General features: G+C 47.9%; 1 protein-coding gene across 1 annotated transcript in view; it reads left to right on the forward strand.

Annotated features, from left to right (window-relative positions):
* USP43 (ubiquitin specific peptidase 43) overlaps positions 1 to 22,946 on the forward strand; it is a 57,149-nt gene that overhangs the window by 12,729 nt on the left and 21,474 nt on the right. Inside the window, 6 exon segments of the mRNA XM_047757452.1 lie at positions 3,719 to 3,822; positions 9,977 to 10,069; positions 12,050 to 12,185; positions 13,817 to 13,952; positions 15,229 to 15,364; positions 19,104 to 19,215. Coding sequence (XP_047613408.1) covers positions 3,719 to 3,822; positions 9,977 to 10,069; positions 12,050 to 12,185; positions 13,817 to 13,952; positions 15,229 to 15,364; positions 19,104 to 19,215 — 717 coding nt within the window.

Genomic DNA, 22,946 nt, shown 5'->3' on the forward strand with positions numbered 1-22,946 from the left:
CAAGACCCATGTAAAAGCAGCTCTAATTGGGCTTCCACTTTCCAGGGGGCCCTCTGCTACATGTGCTTCACGCCACGGCCACAGGGGTCTTTTCAGAAAAGAAATAAGATCTGGGTCACTCTCCCACTGAAATTCTCTCTCCCCCTAACCCGCGGCTTCCTATTGCACTTACAGCAGAATCCGGACTCCTATGCAGCCGACGGGGCCCTACCTGACTTGGCCCACCACACACTCTGCCTGGTCTCAGGTCCCTCTGCCCCTTGCTCATTGTCCTTGGTCACACTGGCTGCTCTCTGTTCCTTCAGTGGCCGAGTGCATCAGGAGGGCTCCAAGACCCAGCAAGAACCCGGGTAGAAAGAGGCGCTTGCCCGGCTCTTCATTTGACCCAATTGAAACCAGAGAAGATCTTTCCCTGTGTCTGGGGTCAAAGCCTCTCCTGAAATTGGCTCTTAGAAAACTGGGCTGCCTGTGGCGCCCTGGCTGTGAACCCTTGATGGCAAACGAGCAGAGCTGTTGGGCTCTTTGGCACAAAGTTCATTTTCTGTGTCCAAGACAGAAAGGGACTGTCCTCTGGGTGACTCTGAAGCATTTTTCTTTCTGAGGTTATTTCTGTTTCAAAACATATAAAAGTCATGTAGCTGGATTTATGTGAAACTAGAATAGAAAACCTAAGGTCCACTTTCTTCTCTGTTAATGTAATGATAAATGTTTTCATCTGGTGAAAAGGCCGTCTCTTTACTCTCCTAAAGACACCATGACACCAGCAATCTTTCTGGTAGTTTATCCTACAGAAAATGCCACTCTCGCAGAATTAAGAAAGGGATGAGGCTGGGGAAAGGACCCGGAAGCCAACATTTATTAAGCACCTACTGTGTACCCCAGCAAGATAGCCACATCTTTTATGATTTAAATGATGGCTCCGTGGGAGCTCCCGTCGTGGCTCAGCAGTTAACGAACCCGACCTGAAGACACAGATTCAATCCCTGGCCTTGCTCAGTGGGTTAAGGATCCGGCGTTGCCATGAGCTGTGGTGTAGGTCGCAGACATGGCTTGGATCTGGCGTTTCTGTGGCTGTGGTGTAGGCCGGCAGCTACAGCTCCGATTCGACCCCTAGCCTAGGAACTTCCATATGCTGCACGTGTGGCCCTAAAAAGACAAAATAATAATAATAATAATAGTGGCTCCATGAGGTGGATTTGAAACTCCTATTGCTTTCATTTTTATTTTATTTATTATTTTTTTCTTTTTAGGGCCATACCTGGGGCATATGGAAGTCCCCAGGCTAGAGGCTGAATCAGAGTTGCAGCTGCCAGCCTACACCACAGCCCCAGCAATGCTGGATCTGAGCTGCACCCACAACCTATAATGCAGGTTGCAGCAATGCCAGATCCTTAAGCCACTGAGCGAGGCCAGGGATCGAAGCCCCATCCTCCCAAAGACTGTGTCGGATTCTTAACCCACTCATCCACAGTGGGAACTCCTCCTCTTGCTGTTAGACAAGGCTCCGGGAGATCTCGGGGTCACTCGGCAGCCTGGTCTGACCTCACAGACCATGCTTGGTGAGTGCCCTTCTGCTGCCGCTCACCCCAGCCTGGTCCGGATTTTCTCTTCCCCTCCCCATCCTCGGATGGTCCCGTCCACACCCTCTGCCAGCGCGTGCTGTCTTATGACCCCGATGAGAAGCAGCCTGTGTCATCGTGAGGTCTTTGGTTAGGAGGAATAGCGGCCAATTCAGGTGACACCAACAAGAAGGGCGTTAGTTAGAAAAGCAAGGGGGCGCATGCGGAAGTGAAGGGAAGGCTGAGGACCAGGCTGTCCAGAACCAGACAGCTCTGGGCATGGGCGTCCCAGAGGCAGGAAGGGCTCGATCCTCCGGCCCAGACACTCCTGCTTGAGTCCCTGTTTGCAGCCCTTGGTCCCTCTGCCCGTGATGAATGCTCAGGACAGGGACATGTCATCTGCCTAGCTTGGGTCATGACCCAACCCTCTGGGGAAGGGATGAAAGAGCTGTCCCCCCCCCCCCATGGACTGGAGTCAGTGTCCCCAAAGTGGGGGCCCTTCCAAAGGAGAGGAGTCAACCCTGGAGTCCCCTCATGCCGGGCTCCACTCTGCATCCAAGGGCTGTCTCCCCTGAGCCCTTTCTCTGCTCGCCGTTAGGTTTTCTGCTTGGGTGTGGGTCACCCCCAAACTCGGGGTCCCAGACCCGCCCTGACTCCTGTCTCCTTTTGCCTTTCCATCTTCTGTTAATGCCACATGGGTTCTTCAGGCACCAGACTGGAAGCTTGGAGCTTCCTGCCTCTGTCCCCGCCTCGTCCCCACGGGTGCTTGCTTACGAGCTCTGCATTCAGGGTGTCCTGATTGGGTCCTTCCTTCCTTTTTATTTTAGTTTGTTTTCATTATGTCATTTCACTTCACTTTATTTCATTTTAAAATTTCATTTCAGTTCACTTCCTTTCATTTATTAATTTTTTTTTTTTTATTTTAAAGAAAGAGAGAGAGAAAGAAAGAAAGAAACGGAAAGAGAGAAAGACACAAGAAATGGAATTTACTCTCCTTTCAGTTTTGGTATTAGATCCAGTCTGGCATCAAAGAATGAGTTGGAAACCATTCCCCCTGCTAATATTCTGAAACAGACTTCTCCAAACGGGTGCATTGTTTTCCTAATGTATTTCGTAGAATTCACCAGTGACATCTAGGCCTGGTGCTTTTTGTTTTAGAAAATTATGAGTTAATGATTCAGTTTTTTAAATTTGTTATTATAGTTGATTTACAGTGTTCTGTCCGTTTCTGCTGTACAGCAGAGTGACCAGTCATACATAGATATTCACGTTCTTTTTCTCGCATGATTCTCCGTCATGTTCCGTCACAAGTGATTAGGTATAGTTCCCTGTGCTATACAGCAGGATCTCCTCAGTTCCTTTTGTTTTATTCCACTTCATTTTAATTCATTTCATTTCATCTCTCGCTTCGCTTCATTTTGCTTCCCTTTGTTTTCATCCCTTCTGCTCTAGGTCACCCCGTTGTGAGCTGGGCCCTCGAGCCTCCTAATCTGTGTCCTAACTCCAGCCTCCCCCTCCTTCATCCTGTGCCCTCCTGTCAAGTTACAGCGGGTCTCCACCCCTGGAGCCACCACTTGGGCTCAAAGCCTCTCGGATACTCCCCATCCTGTAACCACCCCCACAACAAACACGTACGCGGTGCGTGCTGTGTGCCAGGCACTGAGTGAGTGTTTTATGCATATTAACTCTTTTCATCTCAAAATATCCCTTTCGGGTGGGAATTGGTTCCTATCATCCATTCCGCCTTTATTCCAGGTGGGAAACCGTGGAACAAAGAAATTAAGTCATTTATCTAGCTGGATCAGAGGTGGAGTATCTGTCCCAGCTAAGCGCTGCTGCGGGGATCTGAACCCCAGCAGCCTGACTCCAGGGTCTAATCCTTCACTCTGGTGCTACGCTGTTTATTGAACCGGAGGTCCTCCTTGGGATGTTGATGGCTCCACCCCACATGGTACCAGGCTCACTAGCCCTTTGGCACATCCTGTGTTCTGGCCACACTGGGCTTAATGAATTAGGGTAAGGCAGCGTGGAAGGTCCTGGTGCTGCAGGTCTAGGCCCAGAGAGGGATGCTGTAGGCCCCGGAGGAGGCCGAAGACTTCCTGGTCTGGAAGCCGTGCAGTGATGGAAGATGCAGCTAACCTCGCTTCCTCTCTTTGCAGCTTCTCCCCGAAGCCAGGAAGACCTCTGAGAACCCCCCGTCGCCATCAGCTCAGCTCTCGCTAGGCCAAAGCTTTGTCCAAAGCCACTTCCAAGCACAATATAGGTAAGGCTGGGGTGCGTTTAGAATGGGTCAGTTCAGGGCGCAGCAAACTGGTGGCCAGCCTCCCGTGGCCAGGTTTATCCTGAGATTACAAAACAGCAGAAAAACCATAAACACCCTTCTCTTCCGCCTTGACAAATTTCAGTCAACCACTGGCTCCTATTGTCTCTGAGCCTCGCCATTTCTTTTCCTTCTTGCTGGCTCCTGGGCTTTCCATCCCCCCTTGGAGGAGGGGGGATGCGAGGTGGTCCTACAGACTATGAATGTGGAAGCCAGGGTCTCCCCAGCAGCCACATCGCTGAGACGGGGATGCTCTTTCTTATTTGTTCTGTATTGCCAGAGAGCTGAGTTTAACACACTGAGTTCAAGATTTCCCAGCATTATGGAGGATCTAAAACGTACATGATTCCGGATTTCCTACTGTAGCACAGTGGGTTAAGGATCCAGGGGTGTTACAGGTGCGGCTTGAATTTGATTCCTGGCCTGGGAACTTCCATATGCCATGGGTGCAGCCATTTATTAAAAATATATGCATATTTATAAGAGCTTAGGGAAGGATCACCATAATTGCCTCTAGGTACCGCTTCGTGGTGTCCTTGTGTAATAAATCCACTTTCTTCTCTCTACTCGTTTCCCGTCTTGTCCATGACCCCCGCTTCCTTTCCTTCTTTGACACACTTGAGTGTCTGATATCATGCTTGGTCCAGTGGCCACGAGGAGGAGGGTAACTCCTTGCCCACAGGAGACAATTGCTAACCAAATAGATGCACGTATTCTCTGGGTTTTGAATTCCTGCCTGCTACGTGCCAGGTTCTCTTCTGGGTGCTGGAGTTGAGCTGTGAACAAAACCCAGCCCCTGTTCTCAAGGAGCTCGCGTTCTCTTGGGGGGAGGTGTTAGACTCTACACACGCCACAGTTTGTGATAACCCTGGGTGAGATGAAGGCCTGGGAGGGGGGGAGGCAGCCAGCCTTAGATAAGGTGGTCAGGCCAGGTTTCTTTTCAGAGGGGACATTTGAGCTGAGAGCGGAGTGACAAGGAGCCAGCCATGCACATACTTGGGGACAGGGTATGCCAGGCAGGAAGAAGAGCAGAGGGCCTGGGGCGGGAATGACCAAGGCAAGTTCAAGGAACAGAGAGCTGCCAAGCAGTGAGGGTGCGGGGTAGGGTGGGGAAGCTGGAGTCATGGTCAGGCACCTGGTAGTGTGGGGGCTGTAGCCCAAGTGGCACGGGAAGTCCCTGCAGACTTGAAAGCGGGGTGTGGGCAGTTATGCTTTTAAGAGACTGGCTCAATGTTTTGGTGATGGAGGCAGGCAGGTGTCGAAGTGGGAGTGGCAGCTGATGTGCTGGCTTCCCAGTGGGAGAGCGATGGTGGCTGGACCCCGAAGTGGTGGTGGAGATGGAGAGAGGCGGGTGGGTGGGGAACAAGTTTGGGATGTGGAGTTGACTGGACTTGGCGGCAGATTTAAGGGAATACGGCAGGGGGACTGGAGAAGAGTGAGCATCTAGAGTGACTCCCGGGTTTTTCTCTTTTTCTTTTTTGGCCACACCCACAACACGCCAAAGTTCCTTGGGCCAGGGATCGAATCCACGCCACAGCAGTGACAACGCCAGGTCCTTAACTGCTAGGCCGCCAGGGAACTCCCAGGGTTTTTCAGTAGTGGTGTGACTGGTGAGTGCTTTGAAGGCAAAATTGAGGGAGCATGGATGTGCCTGTTACAAGCGTGAAAGAGGAAGAAAACTCTGGTTTCCCCCTGCATTACTCCTGACCACTGCTGCACTCACAGCACTTCTGGCCCCCCATGTGTGGGTGTTTTGCCCGCACCAGGTGCTCCTGCAGTTCTCCCTGGACGCCAACTGAGTGTCACACAGTTTAACTCCGTTCTGTCTACTTAAGACAGAACCGCAGGTTAAGGGCTCAGTCCCACAAGACCACCCCCTCCCCCAACACCCATCACAAGTCCCAGGTCCTCGCCTGTGCCCTGACCCACTGGCTATAACTTGGAGCTTTCCATCAGTGCCTCCTCAAGTTCACTGATGTGCTGGACCAGCTCATAGACCTGAAGAAAGCAGCATACTTACCTGATGACCCGGTTTATTTGAGAAGGATGTGGCTCAGGAATAGCATGATGGGAGATGCCTAGAGCGAGGTATGTGGGAAGGGGCGCAGAGCTTCCACACCCCTTTCGGGGTGCACCACCCTCCCAGGACCTCCACACACAGGGTCACCAACCTGGACGCTTCCCCAACCCCTTCTGCTTGGGTTTTACGGAGGTGCCATGATGTGGGCATGACGGATGCACTTATTGGCCATAGGTGATTGACTCAACCTCTGGCCCCCTTCTTTTTCCAAGAGGTGCGGATGGAGCTGCGAGTTCCAGCCCCCTCATCCCTCGGTTGGTGCCTCTGGCAACCAGCCCCCATCCTGTGGTTTTGTCTGGGGGCTTTCCAGATACCACTTCGTTATCATACACTCGGCTGTGGCTGTGTGGGGTTTGTCGTGAATAGCACAGGATGCTCCTTTGATCTTTATTCTTGCTCGGATCACTCAGGAAATTCCAAGGGTTGGGGGAGCTGTGCCAGGAGCAGGTGTTGGAGGCCAAATGTATATTTCTCATCATAAATCACAATAGCACAAGGTGTGCGAGTTGAGTCAGGCGAGGAGGATTCCTGAAGACATGACCTTTGAGCTGAGCAGATACTAAGGGCCGCGAGTACCCTTTGGTAGGCTGATGGATAAGGAGCAAGATATTCGTGCTACGCAAGAAATGACTGGTGACAGCTAAAAAGAGCTGCTTTGTGCCTGCGAGCCCATAGTAAAGAAAAAATATGGTTAGGGGTGTCCGTCTAGGCTGGGGCTCTTGAGGGCTGCGAGGTGATTTTCTGCAGCAGTCAGTGGGGGCCAGCTCCACCCTGAGGGTGGTATTTGCTGCTGGGACTCTTTTCCTGGGGGAGGCTTGTCTGGGATGGAGGGTCGCCCTCGTATCAGCCTTCCTTTTGCAACTGAAAGCTGGAAGTGTTACGGGTTATTTCAGAGGCCCCTGTTCACTCAGGTTCTCTCTTCTGACTGTCCTTGTCCCCCTTTTTGGGGGCTGAGCTTTTGCCTTTGGCTGGAGGAGAGAAGGAAGAAGAGTATATACAATTACATAGTATAAGTATATTGTATTACATTTGCATACAATTGTATATATTGTGTATATAATGTATATGCAGATAATGTATACAGTTGTATACATGGTTGTATTATATCATGTATAATATAGTATAGTATATATTTATATATTCTACAGTCTATGCTAGTTATTATAGTGTAAGTTATAATATATACTGTTATATAATATATAACTTCTATAGGTTATAGACTAGAGACAAATAATTTGTGATTCTGTATGATTATAACCACAGCCTGAAAACATTTGCAAGTTTAATAGCCAAGGGTTGTTGCTCTGTTGGAGTTTTGGGATTGTGTGTGTGTGTGTGTGTGTGTGTGTGTGTTCATCCGTTCGTGGCTTTCGTAGCTTTTGTCCCCAGAAAGCCTAATCTGGTCCCCGTGATGGGCAGCATTCCCTTTTGGGTGGAGTGTGTTTGCGAAGGCCTCCTCAGACCAGATCCTGGAGTGGTGACTTCTTACGTTATCGTAATTACCGTGGCCGGCGTGGCCGTCTGTCTCCCCGGCCAGCGAGCAGGTGTAGCTGGCCAGGTTCAAGGTGGACGACGTGTATGCAGCAGCAGAGAGAGGCCAGCAGTGTCATCGTGGGACCTTTGTCACCAGTGGAGAGCAAAGGGCGGCAGGTGGGAGGCTGGCTTTGGAGCAGAAGGGGAACTGCGCTAGGGAGGGGGGCCAGGGAACACCGAAGGGGGCCAGGTGCCTTTCTGTCACTTTCCCCGGGAGCGCCTGGGGGACAGTAAGTCAGCACTGTGAGTGCTCTGGAGGGATGGTGAGGACGCAAGGACAGCCAGGCCACATTTGAGGTGTAGATGGAGCCTGGGAATGCCTGGAGCTTTCTGGAAAGTGACACTGTTCTTTCTCCCAACCCCCAGATCTGTTGGTCCCACTCTCTGTCCTCATTTCTCAGCCTTTGAGGAACAGGGCACTTCACGTCCTCTCTGTAGTTTGTCAGGAAAACAATACGTTTTCTTTCTTTTTTTTTGCCTTTTCTAGGGCTGCTCCTGTGGCATATGGAGGTTCCCAGGCTAGGGGTCAAATCGGAGCTATAGCCACTGGCCTACACCAGAGCCACAGTAACTCGGGATCTGAGCTGCGTCTGCAACCTACCCCACAGCTCATGGCAACGCCGGATCCTTAACCCACTGAGCGAGGCCAGGGATCGAACCCGAAACCTCTGGTTCCTAGTCGGATTCCTTAACCACTGCGCCACGACGGGAACTCCTGGAAAACAATACGTTTTCTTCCTCCTCCTCCTCTTCCTTTTTCTTTCTTCTTTTTTTTTTCTCTCTCTCTCTTTCATTTTTGGCTGCCCCACAGCATATGGAGCTCCCAGGCTAGGAATCAGATCCGAGCCGCAGTCATGACTTAAGCTGTGTGTCCCCAAGCAAGTGACCTAACCTCTCTGTGCTTTAGTTTTTTCCTTCTGTAAAGTGAGATTAATCCGAGCGGTTATGGGCAACACAGGGCTTAATAGGTGCCCAATGCCTGGTTCTTAGTAAATTCTCTTTCATTGTTAGCTCTTAGCTGCTATTTTGGTCGAGGGGGCACACCCCTGGCATGTGGAAGTTCCTGGGCCAGGGATCAGTCCTGCTCCACAGCAGCAACCTGAGCCACTGCGGGACAATGCTGGATCCTTAACCTGCTGAGCTACCAGGGAACTCCTGTTAGCAGCTCTCTTCTGAGCTTTGTTTTCTTTAGCCGTAGGCAATAAGGCGGGTGGATGGCATCAGTGGTTCTTCTGATCCAGGAGTGTTTGGGTGCTGTGGGTGCAGCGAAAAAAAACCAAAAAGGAATTAAGGAGTTCCTGCTGTCATACAGTGGGGTAGGCAGCATCTCTGGATGCAGGGGGTTTTGGTGTTTTTTTGTTTTCTTTTCTTTTTTAGGGCCACACCTGCGGCATATGGAAGTTCCCAGGCTAGGGGTGGAATTGGAGCTACAACTGCCAGCCTACACCACAGCCACAGCAATACAGGATCCAAGCTGCATCTGCGACCTACACCACAGCTCATGGCAACGCCAGATCATTAACCCACTGAGCAAGGCCAGGGATTGAACCTGAGTCCTCATGGATCCTAGGTGGGCTCTTTACCCGCTGAGCCACGACGGGAACTCCTGGATGCAGGTTTGATTCCCCGGCCCAGGGAGGTGGGTTAAGGATCCCGTGTTGCCTCAGGTGCAAATAGGTTACAATTGCGGCTCACATCTGATCCCTGGCCTGTGAACTCCATCTGCCTCGGAGCAGCCTAAAAAGAAAAAAAAAAAAAGAACTGAGGTGTAAGTCACATAAAATTAACCTTTTTTTTCTCAGGCTAGGGATCAAGCCTGAGCCATAGCAGAGACAACACCAGATCCTTAACCCACTGAGCCACTAGGGAACTCCCTAAAATTAACCATTTTAAAGCATGCAATTCAGTGGCATGAACATCCACCATGTTGTGCAAGCCCCCCTTGTTTCTGGTTCCTAAGCATTTTCATCGCCCCCCCCCCCAAAAAAAAGAAAACTTGGTCCCCATTAAACAATCGCTCAGCCCCTGGAAACCACCAATCTGCTTTCTGTCTCTGTGGTTTTACCCACTCTGGCTCTTCCATAGAAATGGAGTCATAAAATATGTGGCCTTTCGTGTCTGGCTTCTTGTAGTTTCGTGATGTTTTTGAGGTTCGTTCTTGTAGCAAGCATCCCGACTTCGTAGCTGCACAATAATCCATTGCGTGTCTGTGCTGTGTCTCGTTGACCCATTTGTCCACTAAGGGACACTTGGGATGTGTCTGTCCTCCCATTGGCTCTTGTGGGTAGCGGTGCCGTGAACTTCTGGGTACAAGGATTTGCACCTGTTTTCAATTCTTTGGGGTCTAGGTTTTCAATTCTCTTTGGCTTTTTTTTTTTTTTTTTCCCATTCCGGGTGTGATTGCAGTGCGGATTCTAGTTCTTGAGAAACAGCCAAACTGTTCCAGTGTGATGCAGCTTCCGTGTGTATCTTCTGCCCTCACAGATCTTCCTTGACCTGCCCCCACTGCCTGAAACAGAGCAACACCTTCGACCCTTTCCTGTGTGTGTCGCTGCCGATCCCCTTGCGCCAGACGAGGTACGTGAGCATCATGCCTGTGAATTGATTTCTGTCCCGTGAACTTGGCTTCCGTCCTGTGAACTTGGCTTCCGTCCTGTGAACGTGGCTTCCGTCCTTGGTTCCCTGGGAACCTTTTGTTCTCAGCCTTGTTTTTTGGTCCAGAAACCAGCCCTGTAGCTGAGGGACACGTAGTTGTGAAACGGGACCATTAACGTGAAAGGTTACAGTGTCCCTTCTGTAGCTGAAGAAGGAATTATAAACATGCTTTTATTTATCAGCCCCGTGGCCAAGCTTCCGTCCTTGGCCCATTCAGACGCCGGCCTGGGCCAGTTGGTACCACTCGGTCGGACAGGGTCGAAGCGGAGAAAATCTCTCACCATCTGCTTTCCCCTGCTTTATGGCCAAATCCTTTCTCCTCTTGGTGAAGGTATAGAAAAAGGTTTATTTAAGGAGCAAAGAAAAAGGAAAAGGGTTGTTAGGAGATATGAGAAAAAAGACAGGAGGAGGCAGGCTTCGGGAGGAGGCGTGGTGAGGCTGGGCTCTATCAAAGGAGGAGGCACACAGCACAGGCGTCCCTGGAGCCCTGGTCTAGCAGTGACTGTTAGGGTGACGGGCCAGTGTCCACCTCGTGGAAGTTTAGTGAGCTCTTATATGGGCACCTTTACTGGCATTGAAGGTGGCCGTTCTTCCCCGGTTTGGTTTGTAAAAACCATTTCCCTGGCCCTCTGTCTGCTGACCCCTTCCATCTTTAGGGCGCAGTGGAGACCTACCATTTTCGTGAAGCCTTTCCTGGCAACTCAGTCGTCCCTCTGCTCTGAGTTCCTACCTGTGGGTTTTCTGTGCCACCGTACAGCCCTGGCTTGTGCTCCCATCAGATGATGTCTCCTGAGATGTGAGCTGTGCTGCCTGGCCTGATGCAGCACAGCGTGGTGGTTAGGGCCGCTGACTCTGGGGCGGATGGCCTGGGTTCAAGTCCCAGCTCTGCTAACTAGCTGCGTGATACAGGATAATTAATCGCGTGGAGAGCAGGGGAAACAGGAGCTGACGGGGTGAGCCCTGGTGTGCTGCTGGGGTTGGGAGGAAGTGGGACCAGAGACAGTGTCCAGAGAGGATGGGGGCTAGGAGGGCTGTGTCCTGTGACCAAGGGGGGGACCTCCATAGGGAAAGGAGAGCCTCATCCCTGGTTTGGAGCTATACTGGAAGATGAAGCTTGACTGCTCTGTTTCTCAAATTTCAATGTTCCTTTGGGGGCTTAAGATCATCTGTGTGGCAAATAGAACCTTGAGGCCATGGATCTCTACAGATGGTCCCTGACTCACAGTGGTTCGATTTACAGTTTTTTTGATTTTATGATAGTGCAAAAGTGGTGCACGTTCAGTAGAAGCTGTGCTTTGCATTTTGACGTTAGATCTTTTCTCAGCCTAGTGATGTGGGTACAATCCTCTCGTGCTGGGCAGGGCAGTGCCACACCTCCCAGTCAGCCTGGCACCCACGAGGGACCACAACTGATACCCTTACAATCACTCTGTTTTTCACTTTCAGTGTAGTATTCCATAAATTACATGAGTGATTACCTCATCTTAGTATCACATAGGCTTTGTGTTAGGTGATTTTGCCCAACTGCAGGGTAATCTAAGTGTTCTGAGCGTATTTAAGGTAGGTGAGGCATAGAAGCGACGTTTGGGAGTTTCGGTGTATTAAATGCGTTTTCACCTTGCAATGAATGGGTTTATGGAGACTTAATCCCATCATAAATTGAAGAAGATCTGTATTGTGTTTTTTAATTATGTATCTTTTTAATTTGCTGGCAAAATACACTCAGCAGAGACCCTTGGAGATTTGGCTCCCCACTGCCACCTGGTGACAGTGTGCCTGAAGTACAATAGTCTGACTGGGCAGGAGAGATTTGCCTGCGTGCTGCCCTTGATCCAGTGCCAGTGATGTTGGCGACAGTTCCCGTCAGTCCTTTGAGGATGTGGTCTCCTTCCTATTTTCCAGATTCTTGAGCGTCACCTTGGTCTTCCTCTCTCAGAGCCAGCGGTTCCTGCGGGTTGGCCTGGCTGTGCCCATCCTCAGCACGGTGGCAGCCCTGAGGAAGATGGTCGCAGAGGAAGGCGGCATTCCTGCGGCTGAGGTGTGATGGAATTGCACGGGAGGCCACGGGATGATGGATGCGAACTGGGCCAGCTGTCTAGACTGGGATGTGGGCATGAGAGAGGCGATTTGGGGGAGAGGAGGATGGGTGTTCTCTATTCTCCATCTTGGTAAAAAGTTTGGATTCACTGTGACTTTGGAGGACCCCCTTGAAAGGACAGGGTAGAGGTGATGGTGGTGAAAAGCAATGCAGTATGAGGGCAGGGGCCCGGGATGGGGTTCTAACTGTGACTCAGTCACTCTCTAGTTTTTTGACCTTGGACAAAGTAATTGGTCCTCTGTTTCTTTAACTGTAAAAGGGGAGTTTTACACTTCCCTGGTGACTTTATGGATTATTTTTCTAGTTAAAGAGTATTTTTAGGAGTCCCCTGGTGGCTCAATAGGCTAAAGACCTAGTGTTGTCATTGCTGTGGTTTGGGTTGCTCCTGTGGCATGGGTTTGATCCCAGGCCTGGGAACGTCAGCATGCTGCACATGTGGGCAAAAATAGTAACAATAATAATACAATACAGTAAATAAGCACTCTTTTGAAAGGAGAATATTTTTAACTTCTTTATTAAGGAGTAACATAGACACAATAAAGGGTCCACGCCTTCTTTTTTTAAGGCTGCACCTGTGCCATATGGAAGTTCCCAGGCTAGGGGTAGATTTGGAACTGCAGTTGCCAGCCTATCCCATAGCCACAGCCACGCCAAATCCAAGCCACATCTGTGACTTACACCACAGCTCATGGCAACTCTGGATCATTAATCCCCTGAGTGAGGCCGGTATCCATTCTCACGGATACTAGTCAGGTTGGTAACCTGTGGAGCTACAATGAAACTCCTTGCTTAAACCTTTTTGATTTAGATATTATTACAGATGGGCATCATTATCCAGTATTTGCATCTCTCCTCCCCTTTCTCACAGGTTGTGTTAGTAGGAATAGTTGTTATATTACAGGTTTATATAGTCAATGTGTATTTACACCTACCTGTGTTTTCATCGTCTCACCTTACAATTCAACGTTTCCTTCTGAGTTCAGTTTGTTTGTTTTAATCCTGAAAGGTATCTTTTGCAAGAGAATTTCTCAGCCAGAGTGCCTTGAATGAGTTATCTGTGCTGAGTTGTTGATTCCTTCTGCCTTGAGAGGACAGCCAGGGCCCTCAAGGCATTCACCTCTCTCCTCCACTACAAAACCAGCTTCTTCTGCTTGCCTCAGTGTTCCATAAAAATGTTTTCCACTTATGATATAATGTGAAAAAAAAGTTGGCACTACTATTTAGAAGTTCTTTAAGTGGAGCTCTGTTAGTGATAAACACTCTCATGGTTTGTTTGTCCAAAGTCTTCATTGTGGGCTCAGTCTCGTGTGGTAGTCCAGCTGGGTATAAAAGTTTAGCTTTCTCAATTTTCTTCTCCTCACTCTTCCGTCAGCACTTTGATATTCTGTAGTTGTGGTTGGGAGAGCCTGTGGTCCATCTATTTGTTGCACTTACTGTGTTTTATTATGGAAAATAAGTAACGACTTAGAAAGACAGAAAGAGTGAAAGAGAGGTTTCAGACTGTCAGTCACTTTTAGACTTCTTAAGTTCCCTTTAAAAAACAAGAGGAAAAATGATCCTTCTCATTTCAGGTGATCTTGGTTGAACTGTATCCCAATGGGCTGCAGCGGTCTTTCTTTGATGAAGAGGACCTGAATACTATTGCAGAAGGAGATAATGTGTATGCCTTCCAAGCCCCTCCATCACCTGGCCAGGAGATGCTCTCAGGTACAAGAGTGCTTTGAATAAGTTTATTTGGATATTATGAGTTACAGGTTTGAGAGGTATTCATTGGGATCTAAGGCATAAGACATTTAATTTTAGTACTTGGAAATATCAGGCTTATTTTCTCGGATAGTTGTACAGAGGGTTGATTATTAAAAATTAATCAGCTAATACATGGATTCTTAAAGCCTTAGTATCAGAGTCACATGGAGGGTTTGTTGAAGCAGATTTCTGAGCCTTTCCCACAGAGTTTCTGGCTCAGTAGACCAGGGGTGCAGGCCTGAGAAACTGCATATCCAGCAAGTTCCCAGGTGAGGCTGATGTGGCCAGTCCAAGGACCACATTTTGAGAACCACTCTTCAGAAAAGGTGTTGGGGTGATCTGTGTCTTTAGGGCTCTTATGGTTCAAGGCCAGTGCGTTGACGTAAAATTTACAGAGCGGAGCAGTAAATGGTCGAAGAGGTTATGAAATGACTTTTTGGTAACAGTCCCGTGTCTCTGTGCTTGCTTCTCCTAATCTTTGGACTGGCAAAGATGGTCAGTTTCTGACCTACTCTTGTAGGTCAAGCACACACGCTGGTCCAATTAGCTAGTCCAGAAGGCCCGTATTTAGAGGACCTTATGCCAGTGTGACCCTTACCCCAGATGAATCCTGTGCCCCAGCCCGTATCCTTGGCCAGTCTGGGTGGCAGGTAGGCTGTGGGAACCAGGTGTCTGCAGCTGCCCTGAGTCAACAGAGAGAATCTGGGCTCGGAATCTAGAACAGGACATCGAGTGGCCCTGAGAGTGTTATAACTCAGTAAAATAAGCCCCCCCATTTCAATCTCAGTCACAGGTGACACATCTGTGCCTTACAAGTAACATTTCTGAAGTGCTCGGCAATGGAGGATGGTTCCCCCTACTTCCTTAACGATGACGATTTTTACCTTCTCTCTGTGCTGCCTTCGTTCGCTTTCCTGGGGGGAAGCTACTCTGCCGCTCTCTGGTCAAAGCACACAAGCAACCAGAATCACCTCGGAGTCTTTTTCAGATTGACTTTGGAGAGCGTTCGTTAAAACCCCTGCTACACACACGGCAAATTCATTACCACGTGTATCATCTTCTTAATGCCAGGGGCCCAACCGCATGGGTTCCATGAACCTAATATCACTTTCCCTGAAGCCCTCCGGTGTCTCCCAAGGGTGACTGATAGATGCTCAAAGAGAAGAGGAGCTAGACGCCCGGGTTCTGACCCAGTGCAGTAACTGCTTTAAGAACCCGAATGTCATTCTCTCTTCAGCTTGTCCACCTGGCCTGCCCGTCTCCCCGCGCTTGGCTGCCCGCGAGGGTCAGAGACTATCTCGGCCCGTCCTCGGCGAGAACAAGGTGCTAATCCTTTTCTGTAACTTGGTGGGCTCAGGGCAGCAGGCCAGCAGGTATGTTTAACCTCTTCCTTCTTTTCCATGATATCTGGGCTGTGTGGACATGTCCTTGGAATTTGGCCTAGAATAATTCTAATTTGCAAAAAATTAAATATCCATTCTCACGCTTGGTTGATCAATGAAGAATCGGCGTTGGTACCTCCTGATCAAGAGGATCAAAAATCATTGCTTAGGAGTTCCCGTCGTGGCTCCGTGGTTAACAAATCCGACTAGGAACCATGAGATTGCAGGTTCAATCCCTGGGCTCGCTCAGTGGGTTGAGGATCCAGCATCCAGTGGGTGTAGGTCGCAGACGTGGCTCGGATCCCGCGTTGCTGTGGCTCTGGCGTAGGTCGGCGGCTACAGCTCTGATTCGACCCTTAGCCTGAGAACCTCCATATGCCACGGGAGTGGCCCAAGAAATGGTGATAAGACGAAAAAAAAAAAAAAAAAGAGTCACTGCTTAAAAGTGGTTGGTTAACACGATCCTTAACAATTAAGCATCTGAAGTTTTCTTCTTGGGTTGGGTTTTTTTTTTTTTTGTCCTTCTTCTTTTTAAAATTTTTTTGGCCACGCCCACAGCATGTGGAAGTTCCCAGGCTGGGGATCAAACCCGAGCCACAGCAGTGACCATGCCGGATCCTTAACCCACTGTGCCATCAGGGAACTCCTTTTTTTTTAAATTGAAGAATAGGTAATTCACAATGGCTGTGTTAGTTCCAAGTATGGTTTTCCGACTGGTTCTAGGAAAGGTTGTTACTGCTGTCACCGCTGTTATTTTACACATTGTAAAACCCACGCAGTGCAGTAAGACAGGGGAAAAAGAAACTGCTCATAGGAACAAGGAGCTAAAGTTACCATTATTTGCAGATTATATTATTGTCTGCCTAGAAAACCAAGAACTCAGGAGTCATTAGCGCAAATGCAAGAGTTCAGGAAAGTGACTGGTCCCATCACAAATATACAAAACCAGAGTGTTTTCTTATAGAATGCAGATGAAATGTTTAAAAGGTATCACTCCAATGAAAAATGTTTAGAATGATGAAATGTTTGTAAAATTTATCTGGAAGAACAGATTTATAAGAAAAAATCCAGAAAATATTGGGGGAGGGAGAAAGAAGGAAGAGGGAATGTTCTCTTAAAATAAGGTTTTAATTATTAAAATATTGTGATATAGGCAGAAGAATGTACATTTAAGTCAATGACACAGAACAGGCCACATATATATTTAAGAATTTCTTAGTAGGGATAAAAACAGCATCTTTCGTATTAATAAGGAGTGAATGAATTATTCAATATACAATGCTGGGCTAATTGATTTCTTTTTCTCTTTATTTTAAATAATCAATGTTTTACTCCCACCGTAAATTCACATGTATGAATTGATTGGAGAGGTAATTACAGAAAAAGGAACCATATAATCACTTGAAGGGAATGCAGAAGAATATTTATGTCTTTGGGTTGGGGGCAATTTTAACACCTGAGGTAGGAGGCTATTCTGGAAAAGCCTAGTTCATGTTTTAAATACATTTAAATGGGAGTTCCCGTTGTGGCTCAGTGGTTAACAAACCCGACTAGGATCCATGAGGACGTGGGTTTGATCCCTGGCCTCGATCCCTGGCCTCGCTCAGTGGGTTAAGGATCCAGCGTTGCTATGAGCTGTGGTATAGATTGCAGACTCGGCTTGGATCCAGCATTGCTGTGGCTGTGGTGTAGGCCAGTGGCTGTGGTGTAGGCTGGCAGCTGCAGCTCCAATTTGACCCCTAGCCTGGGAACTTCCATATGCCGCGGGTGTGGCCCTAAAAAGGCAAAAAAAAAAAAAAAAAGAAAAAAATTAAATGTGTTAATGTTTCAAACACACTTTTAAACACATTCTGTTAAATACATTTGCAATTTTAAGCTAAAGGCAAATTTGAAAGGCAATGCACAAATGAAAAATATTTATGTGGCAGCCAAAAGATGCAAACGCATCATATAAAACCTAGTTGTCAGATTATTGAGAGAAATACTCTTGTAAAAAGAGCCACAGAGATTAACGTTAATTTACGGAAGAAATACAAGCACAGGTTAAATACTCAGCTTTGTTAGTAGTAGAAGAAATTCTGATGGCAGTAACAAGATGCTATACCAACCTTTCAAATTATTAAAGAAGCTTAAAAAATTGATAACGCTCATCTTTGGCAAATGTCAGGGGAAAGGGGCAAGTTCCTCCCTGGTAAATTGGTGCGGATTTTCTGGAGGGCATCTTAGGAATACGTAGCTTTGGTTTCCCATTTCCACTTCTGGAACTTTATCCCGAGGAAGCAATTGGTCATGTGCACCAGGAGGCATATGCAAAAAAAAAAAAAAAAAAAAAAGAAAGAAAAAAGTGTATAGCTCCTGCCAAAGCAAGCATTGCTTCAATAAGAAATTGGAGGAGTTCCCTTGTGGCTCAGTTGGCTAAGGATCCAGCATCATCACTGCTGTGGCTCTGGTTACAGCTGTGGCACAGGTTGGGTCCCTGGCCTGGGAACTTATGCGTGCCCCCCACCTCCCAAAGGAAACAACCTGAATGCCTAGTAATAGAAGTTAAGGTTAATCAACCCATCTGTCCATATAGCAACTGACACCCAGTGCATTTGCCTGTCCAGACACACTAGTTCCTAGTTGAGCCGTATTTTACTGAAGCTAATTCAACAGCAGCACATTCTCACCCCATTGGATCTCCAGGCAACCTGACCCGGCGAGGGCAGGGAACAGGCAGTGGTCAGCGATTTGCCCAGAGGCTCCAGGGCAGAGCTGGGGCTGACAGGGACCCTTTGGGCATGACAAGCTCATGGCTGTGTGTTCATCAGACTGGGAGAGGAAAACATTCCCACTTCTTTTTTTTTTTTATCATTTATATGTATATATATTTTTCTCTACTGTACAGCATGGTGACCCAGTTACACTTACATGTATATGTTCTTTTTTCTCACATTACGAGCTCCGTCATAAGCGACTAGACAGAGTTCCCAGGGCTACACAGCAGGATCCCGCTGCTAATCCATCCCGAAGGCAACATTCTGCATCTGTTTACCCCAAGCCTCCAGTCCCTTCCACTCCCTCCCCTTCCCCCTTGGCAACCACAACTCTGTTCTCCAGGTCCGTGATTTTCTTTTCTGTGGAAAGGTTCCTTTGTGCCGTATATTAGATTCCAGATATAAGTGATAGCATATGGTATTTGCCTTTCTCTTTCTTTTTTCACTCAGGGTGAGAGTCTCTAGTTTCATCCATGTTGCTGCAAATGGCATGATTTTATTCTTTTTTATGGCCGAGTAGTATTCCGTTGTGTATATATACACCTCATCTTCCTAATGCAATCATCTATCAGTGAACATTTGGGTTGATTCCACGTCTCGGCTACATTCCCAGTTCTGAGGACTTTCCTGGTACCCTGAGACATCACGGTGTCCTCTGGATGGCTCTGCCTGACTTCCCTCTGGGTCCCTGTTCCCTCCGTCTACTCTTTCTCTGGGGAGGAGGGTTTCCCAGCCGGCCGACCATTGGGAGCCATCTGTTTACACCACAGTGTCTCTCTTTGGTTTTGCAGCTCTGGCCTCTGTTATTCTGCAATGGTTCCATTTGTAGGGAGGGTCTCTGGTGGGCAATTTTGTATTGTATTTGGTGCTCTCATCCAGTGGAGAGAAGCCAACGCGTGGAGCAAACGCTCTTGACTCTGAGGTACGGTTGGTTTTTCTTGTGCTGAAATAACCTCATTTCCTTGGATGTCCAGATTTGGGCCACCTTTCCTGATAAGAGAGGACAGGGCCATCTCGTGGGCCCAGCTCCAGCAGTCCATTCTCAACAAGGTCCGGTATCTCATGAAGGGCGAGGCGCCCGTACAGGTCAGTGTGCGTGTGCGTGTGCGTGTGCGTGTGCATGTGTGTTGTGGGGGATGGGGGGGTAGGAATCTACAGGTAGCTCAGGAGAGATAAGAATTTGCTGCCAATGAGAATGTTCACATTGTCATATAAAACAATTTTGATTGTTAGGCGAGAAAATAACCATTCTCCTGGCCATGCTGTTTTTCTCTTTGTGGTATTACAAAATATCTTTCATGGACAGAGCTTTTGCTCATTAAATTTTTCTTTTTTTCTTTTTTTTTTGGACTGCACCTGCGGCCTATGGACGTTTCCCGCCTAGGGGTTGAATCTGAATCTGAACCTCAGCTTTGACCTCTGCCGCAGCTGCGGCAACACTGGCTCCTTAACCTGCTGTGCCACAGCAGGAACTCCTTGTTAAATCTTTCAAAACACCACTGGAATAAAGAGTAGGATTTATGGAGTTCCCGTCGTGGCGCAGTGGTTAACGAATCTGACTAGGAACCATGAGGTTGCAGGTTCGATCCCTGGCCTTGCTCAGTGGGTTAACGATCCGGCGTGGCTGTGGTGTAGGCCAGCAGCTGTAGCTCTGATTGGACCCCTAGCCTGAGAACCCCCATATGCCTCGGTGCGGCCCTAAAAAGACAAAAGAAAAAAAAAAGCAGGATTTACATCATTCCTTTCAATTTTGTATATTTATGGCTTCCATAGTTCTTCCTGGAGGGGAGCTTATTGTAATAAACTGTACCTTATACATTTGGATCAAAAATATCAAGGGATTTGAAGTAGAACATCTGTGAAGAATTAAAATTAAAATCGATGTTTATGAAAAAAAATCGATGTTTATGTCCAAAGATAAAAACCTAGGTATTAAAATAATTTTGTCCAGTTTTTGAAGAACAGATAAAAACTCAAGGGGAACACGTTTTTGCCTTTTTCATTTATTTATTCCAAATAGAAATGATACGTACTAGAACTATTCCTTTTAGTCCCTGTGGTATCAGAACCTGTTCTGATGGCTGCTTGGCACAGAAGACAGTGCCTTTTTTTTGATTTTTGTCTTTTTAGGGCCACACCTGCAGCACATGGAGGTTCCCAGACTAGGGGTCAAATCAGAGCTCCATCTGCCGGCCTACACCACAGCCACAGCCACGCGGGATCTGAGCCACGTCTGCGACCTACACCACAGCTCATGGCAATGCTGGATCCTTAACCCACGGAGTAAGGCCAGGGATCAAACTTGCGTCCTCATGGATACTAATGACAGTGACATTTTTAGGGACGGGTCAGATGCTTCAGAGTTTTGTTTTTTCCCCAGCCTTTCAACTGGGGGACACATCAGCCGTCTCAGAGGGAATCCTTCATAATTCATATTCCTTCCTCCTCCGGGAAAACTGTACATTTGATTCAAGAATTACACCGAATATCACTTTTCTACTTTCATACCATATCTGTGTCTCCAAAGGATTTTGCTCCATGAACTGCCCAGCCGATCTGCCCGTGGCGCCCAAATTAGAAGCTCTAACTTCTCTCTAAGTAGGTCAGGATATCTCGGAATAGCTTTGACCTTCCCCAAACCCTGAGCTCCTGACAGTGAAAGTGGATGAAACCCCTTTTCATGCGAATGTTGAGCTCAGCTGTCCTTAGCGCCCCTCCACCGTCCCCCGCTCACCCACGTCCGTTTGCCTCTATACCTCTGCAGGCATGTTGATTTTAGAAACCCATCAAGCAGCCAGTGTGGCCAGCAAAATTCTGATACAGGCAACCTCCAACTCAGCTCTGGACACTTTCCCATGGATGCGTTGGTGGATGCGTGGATGGGCATGATTTTCTGTAGGAAGAGTATGTTTTTTGTTTTTTATTTTTATTTTTATTTTTGTCTTTTTAGGGCCGCACTCGTGGCATATGGAGGTTCCCAGGCTAGAGGTGAAATTGGAGCTGTAGCTGCTGGCCTCCACCCCAGCCACAGCAATGCCAGTTCGGGGTCGCATCTGTGACCTATAGCACAGCTCATGGCAACACTGGATCCTTAACCCACTGAGTGAGGCCAGGGATCGAACCTCCATCCTCATGGATACTAGTCAGATTTGTTTCCACTGAGTCACGACGCGAACTCTGTAGGAAGATTGTTTAAAAAAATTTGGAGGGGGCCACACCTGCAGCATGTGGAAATTCCTGGGCCAGGGATTGAACCCACACCTCACAGCAACCCAAGCCACCAGAGAGACAATGCCAGATGCTTAAACTGCTGAGCTCAGGTGGGAATTCCAGGAATATTGTGTTTTAAATGGTTTCGAGGCTCCCCGGCTAGCCTACCCCTCCCAGGCTAGCCTTAGTACCCATGAGGCTTTTTGTACAGTATTTTGAAGACTTTGAGGAGAACTAGAAAAGAATTGATAATTGGTGATAATTTGAAAAGAATTCTTTCCACCTTCTCACCATGAACGGAAGTGATTAAAAGTAGTGAATGGATATTGAAGGTTCCAAAATGAATTTCCCTGGCCCAGAACAGAGGGCAGGAAAATGTTTCTTATGAAGAAAAGAAGCAGTTTGCTGGTTGGGATTCATTTGCATGCATTATTGAAAAGGCATTTCATCATTGCCAAGACATGTTTCTGGGCACTTCATGAATTTTCTTTGTGCACAGGCAGGGTGAGCTGCCTCCATAACAGTGTCGGCACCTTGGTTATGTTATCATTCAACCTGCAAGGCTCAATGAGGGGTGCCAGGAAGGAGAGTTCCCCCCCCCCAGATTTAACTAACTTCTCCTTGGGAAGTCACCTCTCACACGGCGTTCCCTGAACCCAAGACCCCAAAGTCAGCTTGCTTCCGGCCATCAGTTTTGTGTTTGCTGAAGCTGCGGGCCAACTAGAGTGTGCGTTGAGTCCAGCTAGGTGTACACACTCCCCAGATGTCACAGTCATGGCCCCCTGCACACGGCAGGGGCCGCAGCCCAGGAGGTAACAGCTCTCTGAGTTTTGGGTCACACAGTCTTTCCGCAGCCTGTTCCTCTTTTTTTTTTTTTCGTAGCCATGCCTTTGGCGTGTGGAAGTTCCTGGGCCAGAGTTCACACCCAAGCCACAGCCGTGACGATGCTGGATCCTTAACTGCTAGACCATCTGAGAACTCCAGCCCTGGTCTTTCTTTGCACTGCAATGTTTTCTCTCTCTTCTCTTGTCCATTCAACCTGTATTTCACCAGTGTTTGTAGCAGAGATTTTGGCCTCGTGTATCTGCCAGAGTTTGTAGGAACATTTTTATTTTTTTTCTAGTTGTGGCCAAGGTCACCAGGGACCATTTTAAGAACTAAATTTCCATGGCTTAATGAGTCCATTGATTTTTTTTTTTTAATTGTGGTAGAATGTACCTAACATTTACTTTAACCATTCACAAGTGTACATTCATTTTATTCACAGGGCTGTGTAACCATCGCCACTATACCCACCCCCCCAATTTTCATCATTCCCGCAAAAACTATACCCATTAAATAAACCTCCCCATTCCCCTAACCCCTAGCTCACAGGAACGTCCATTCTACTTTCTGTCTTTATAAATTTGACCACTCTAGGTACCTCATATAAACAGAATCATACAATATTTGCTGTTCCATGTCTGGCTTATTTCACAAAGCAAAATATTTTCAAGGTCCACTCATGTTGTAGCATGCATCAGAATTTTCTTCTTTTTAAAGGCTGAGTAATATTCCATTGCATATGTACACCACGTGTTGTTTATCCACCCATCTGTTGATGGGTA

This window comes from Phacochoerus africanus, chromosome 14 (assembly GCF_016906955.1).
Source record: "Phacochoerus africanus isolate WHEZ1 chromosome 14, ROS_Pafr_v1, whole genome shotgun sequence".
NCBI classification, from domain to species: Eukaryota; Metazoa; Chordata; class Mammalia; order Artiodactyla; family Suidae; genus Phacochoerus; species Phacochoerus africanus.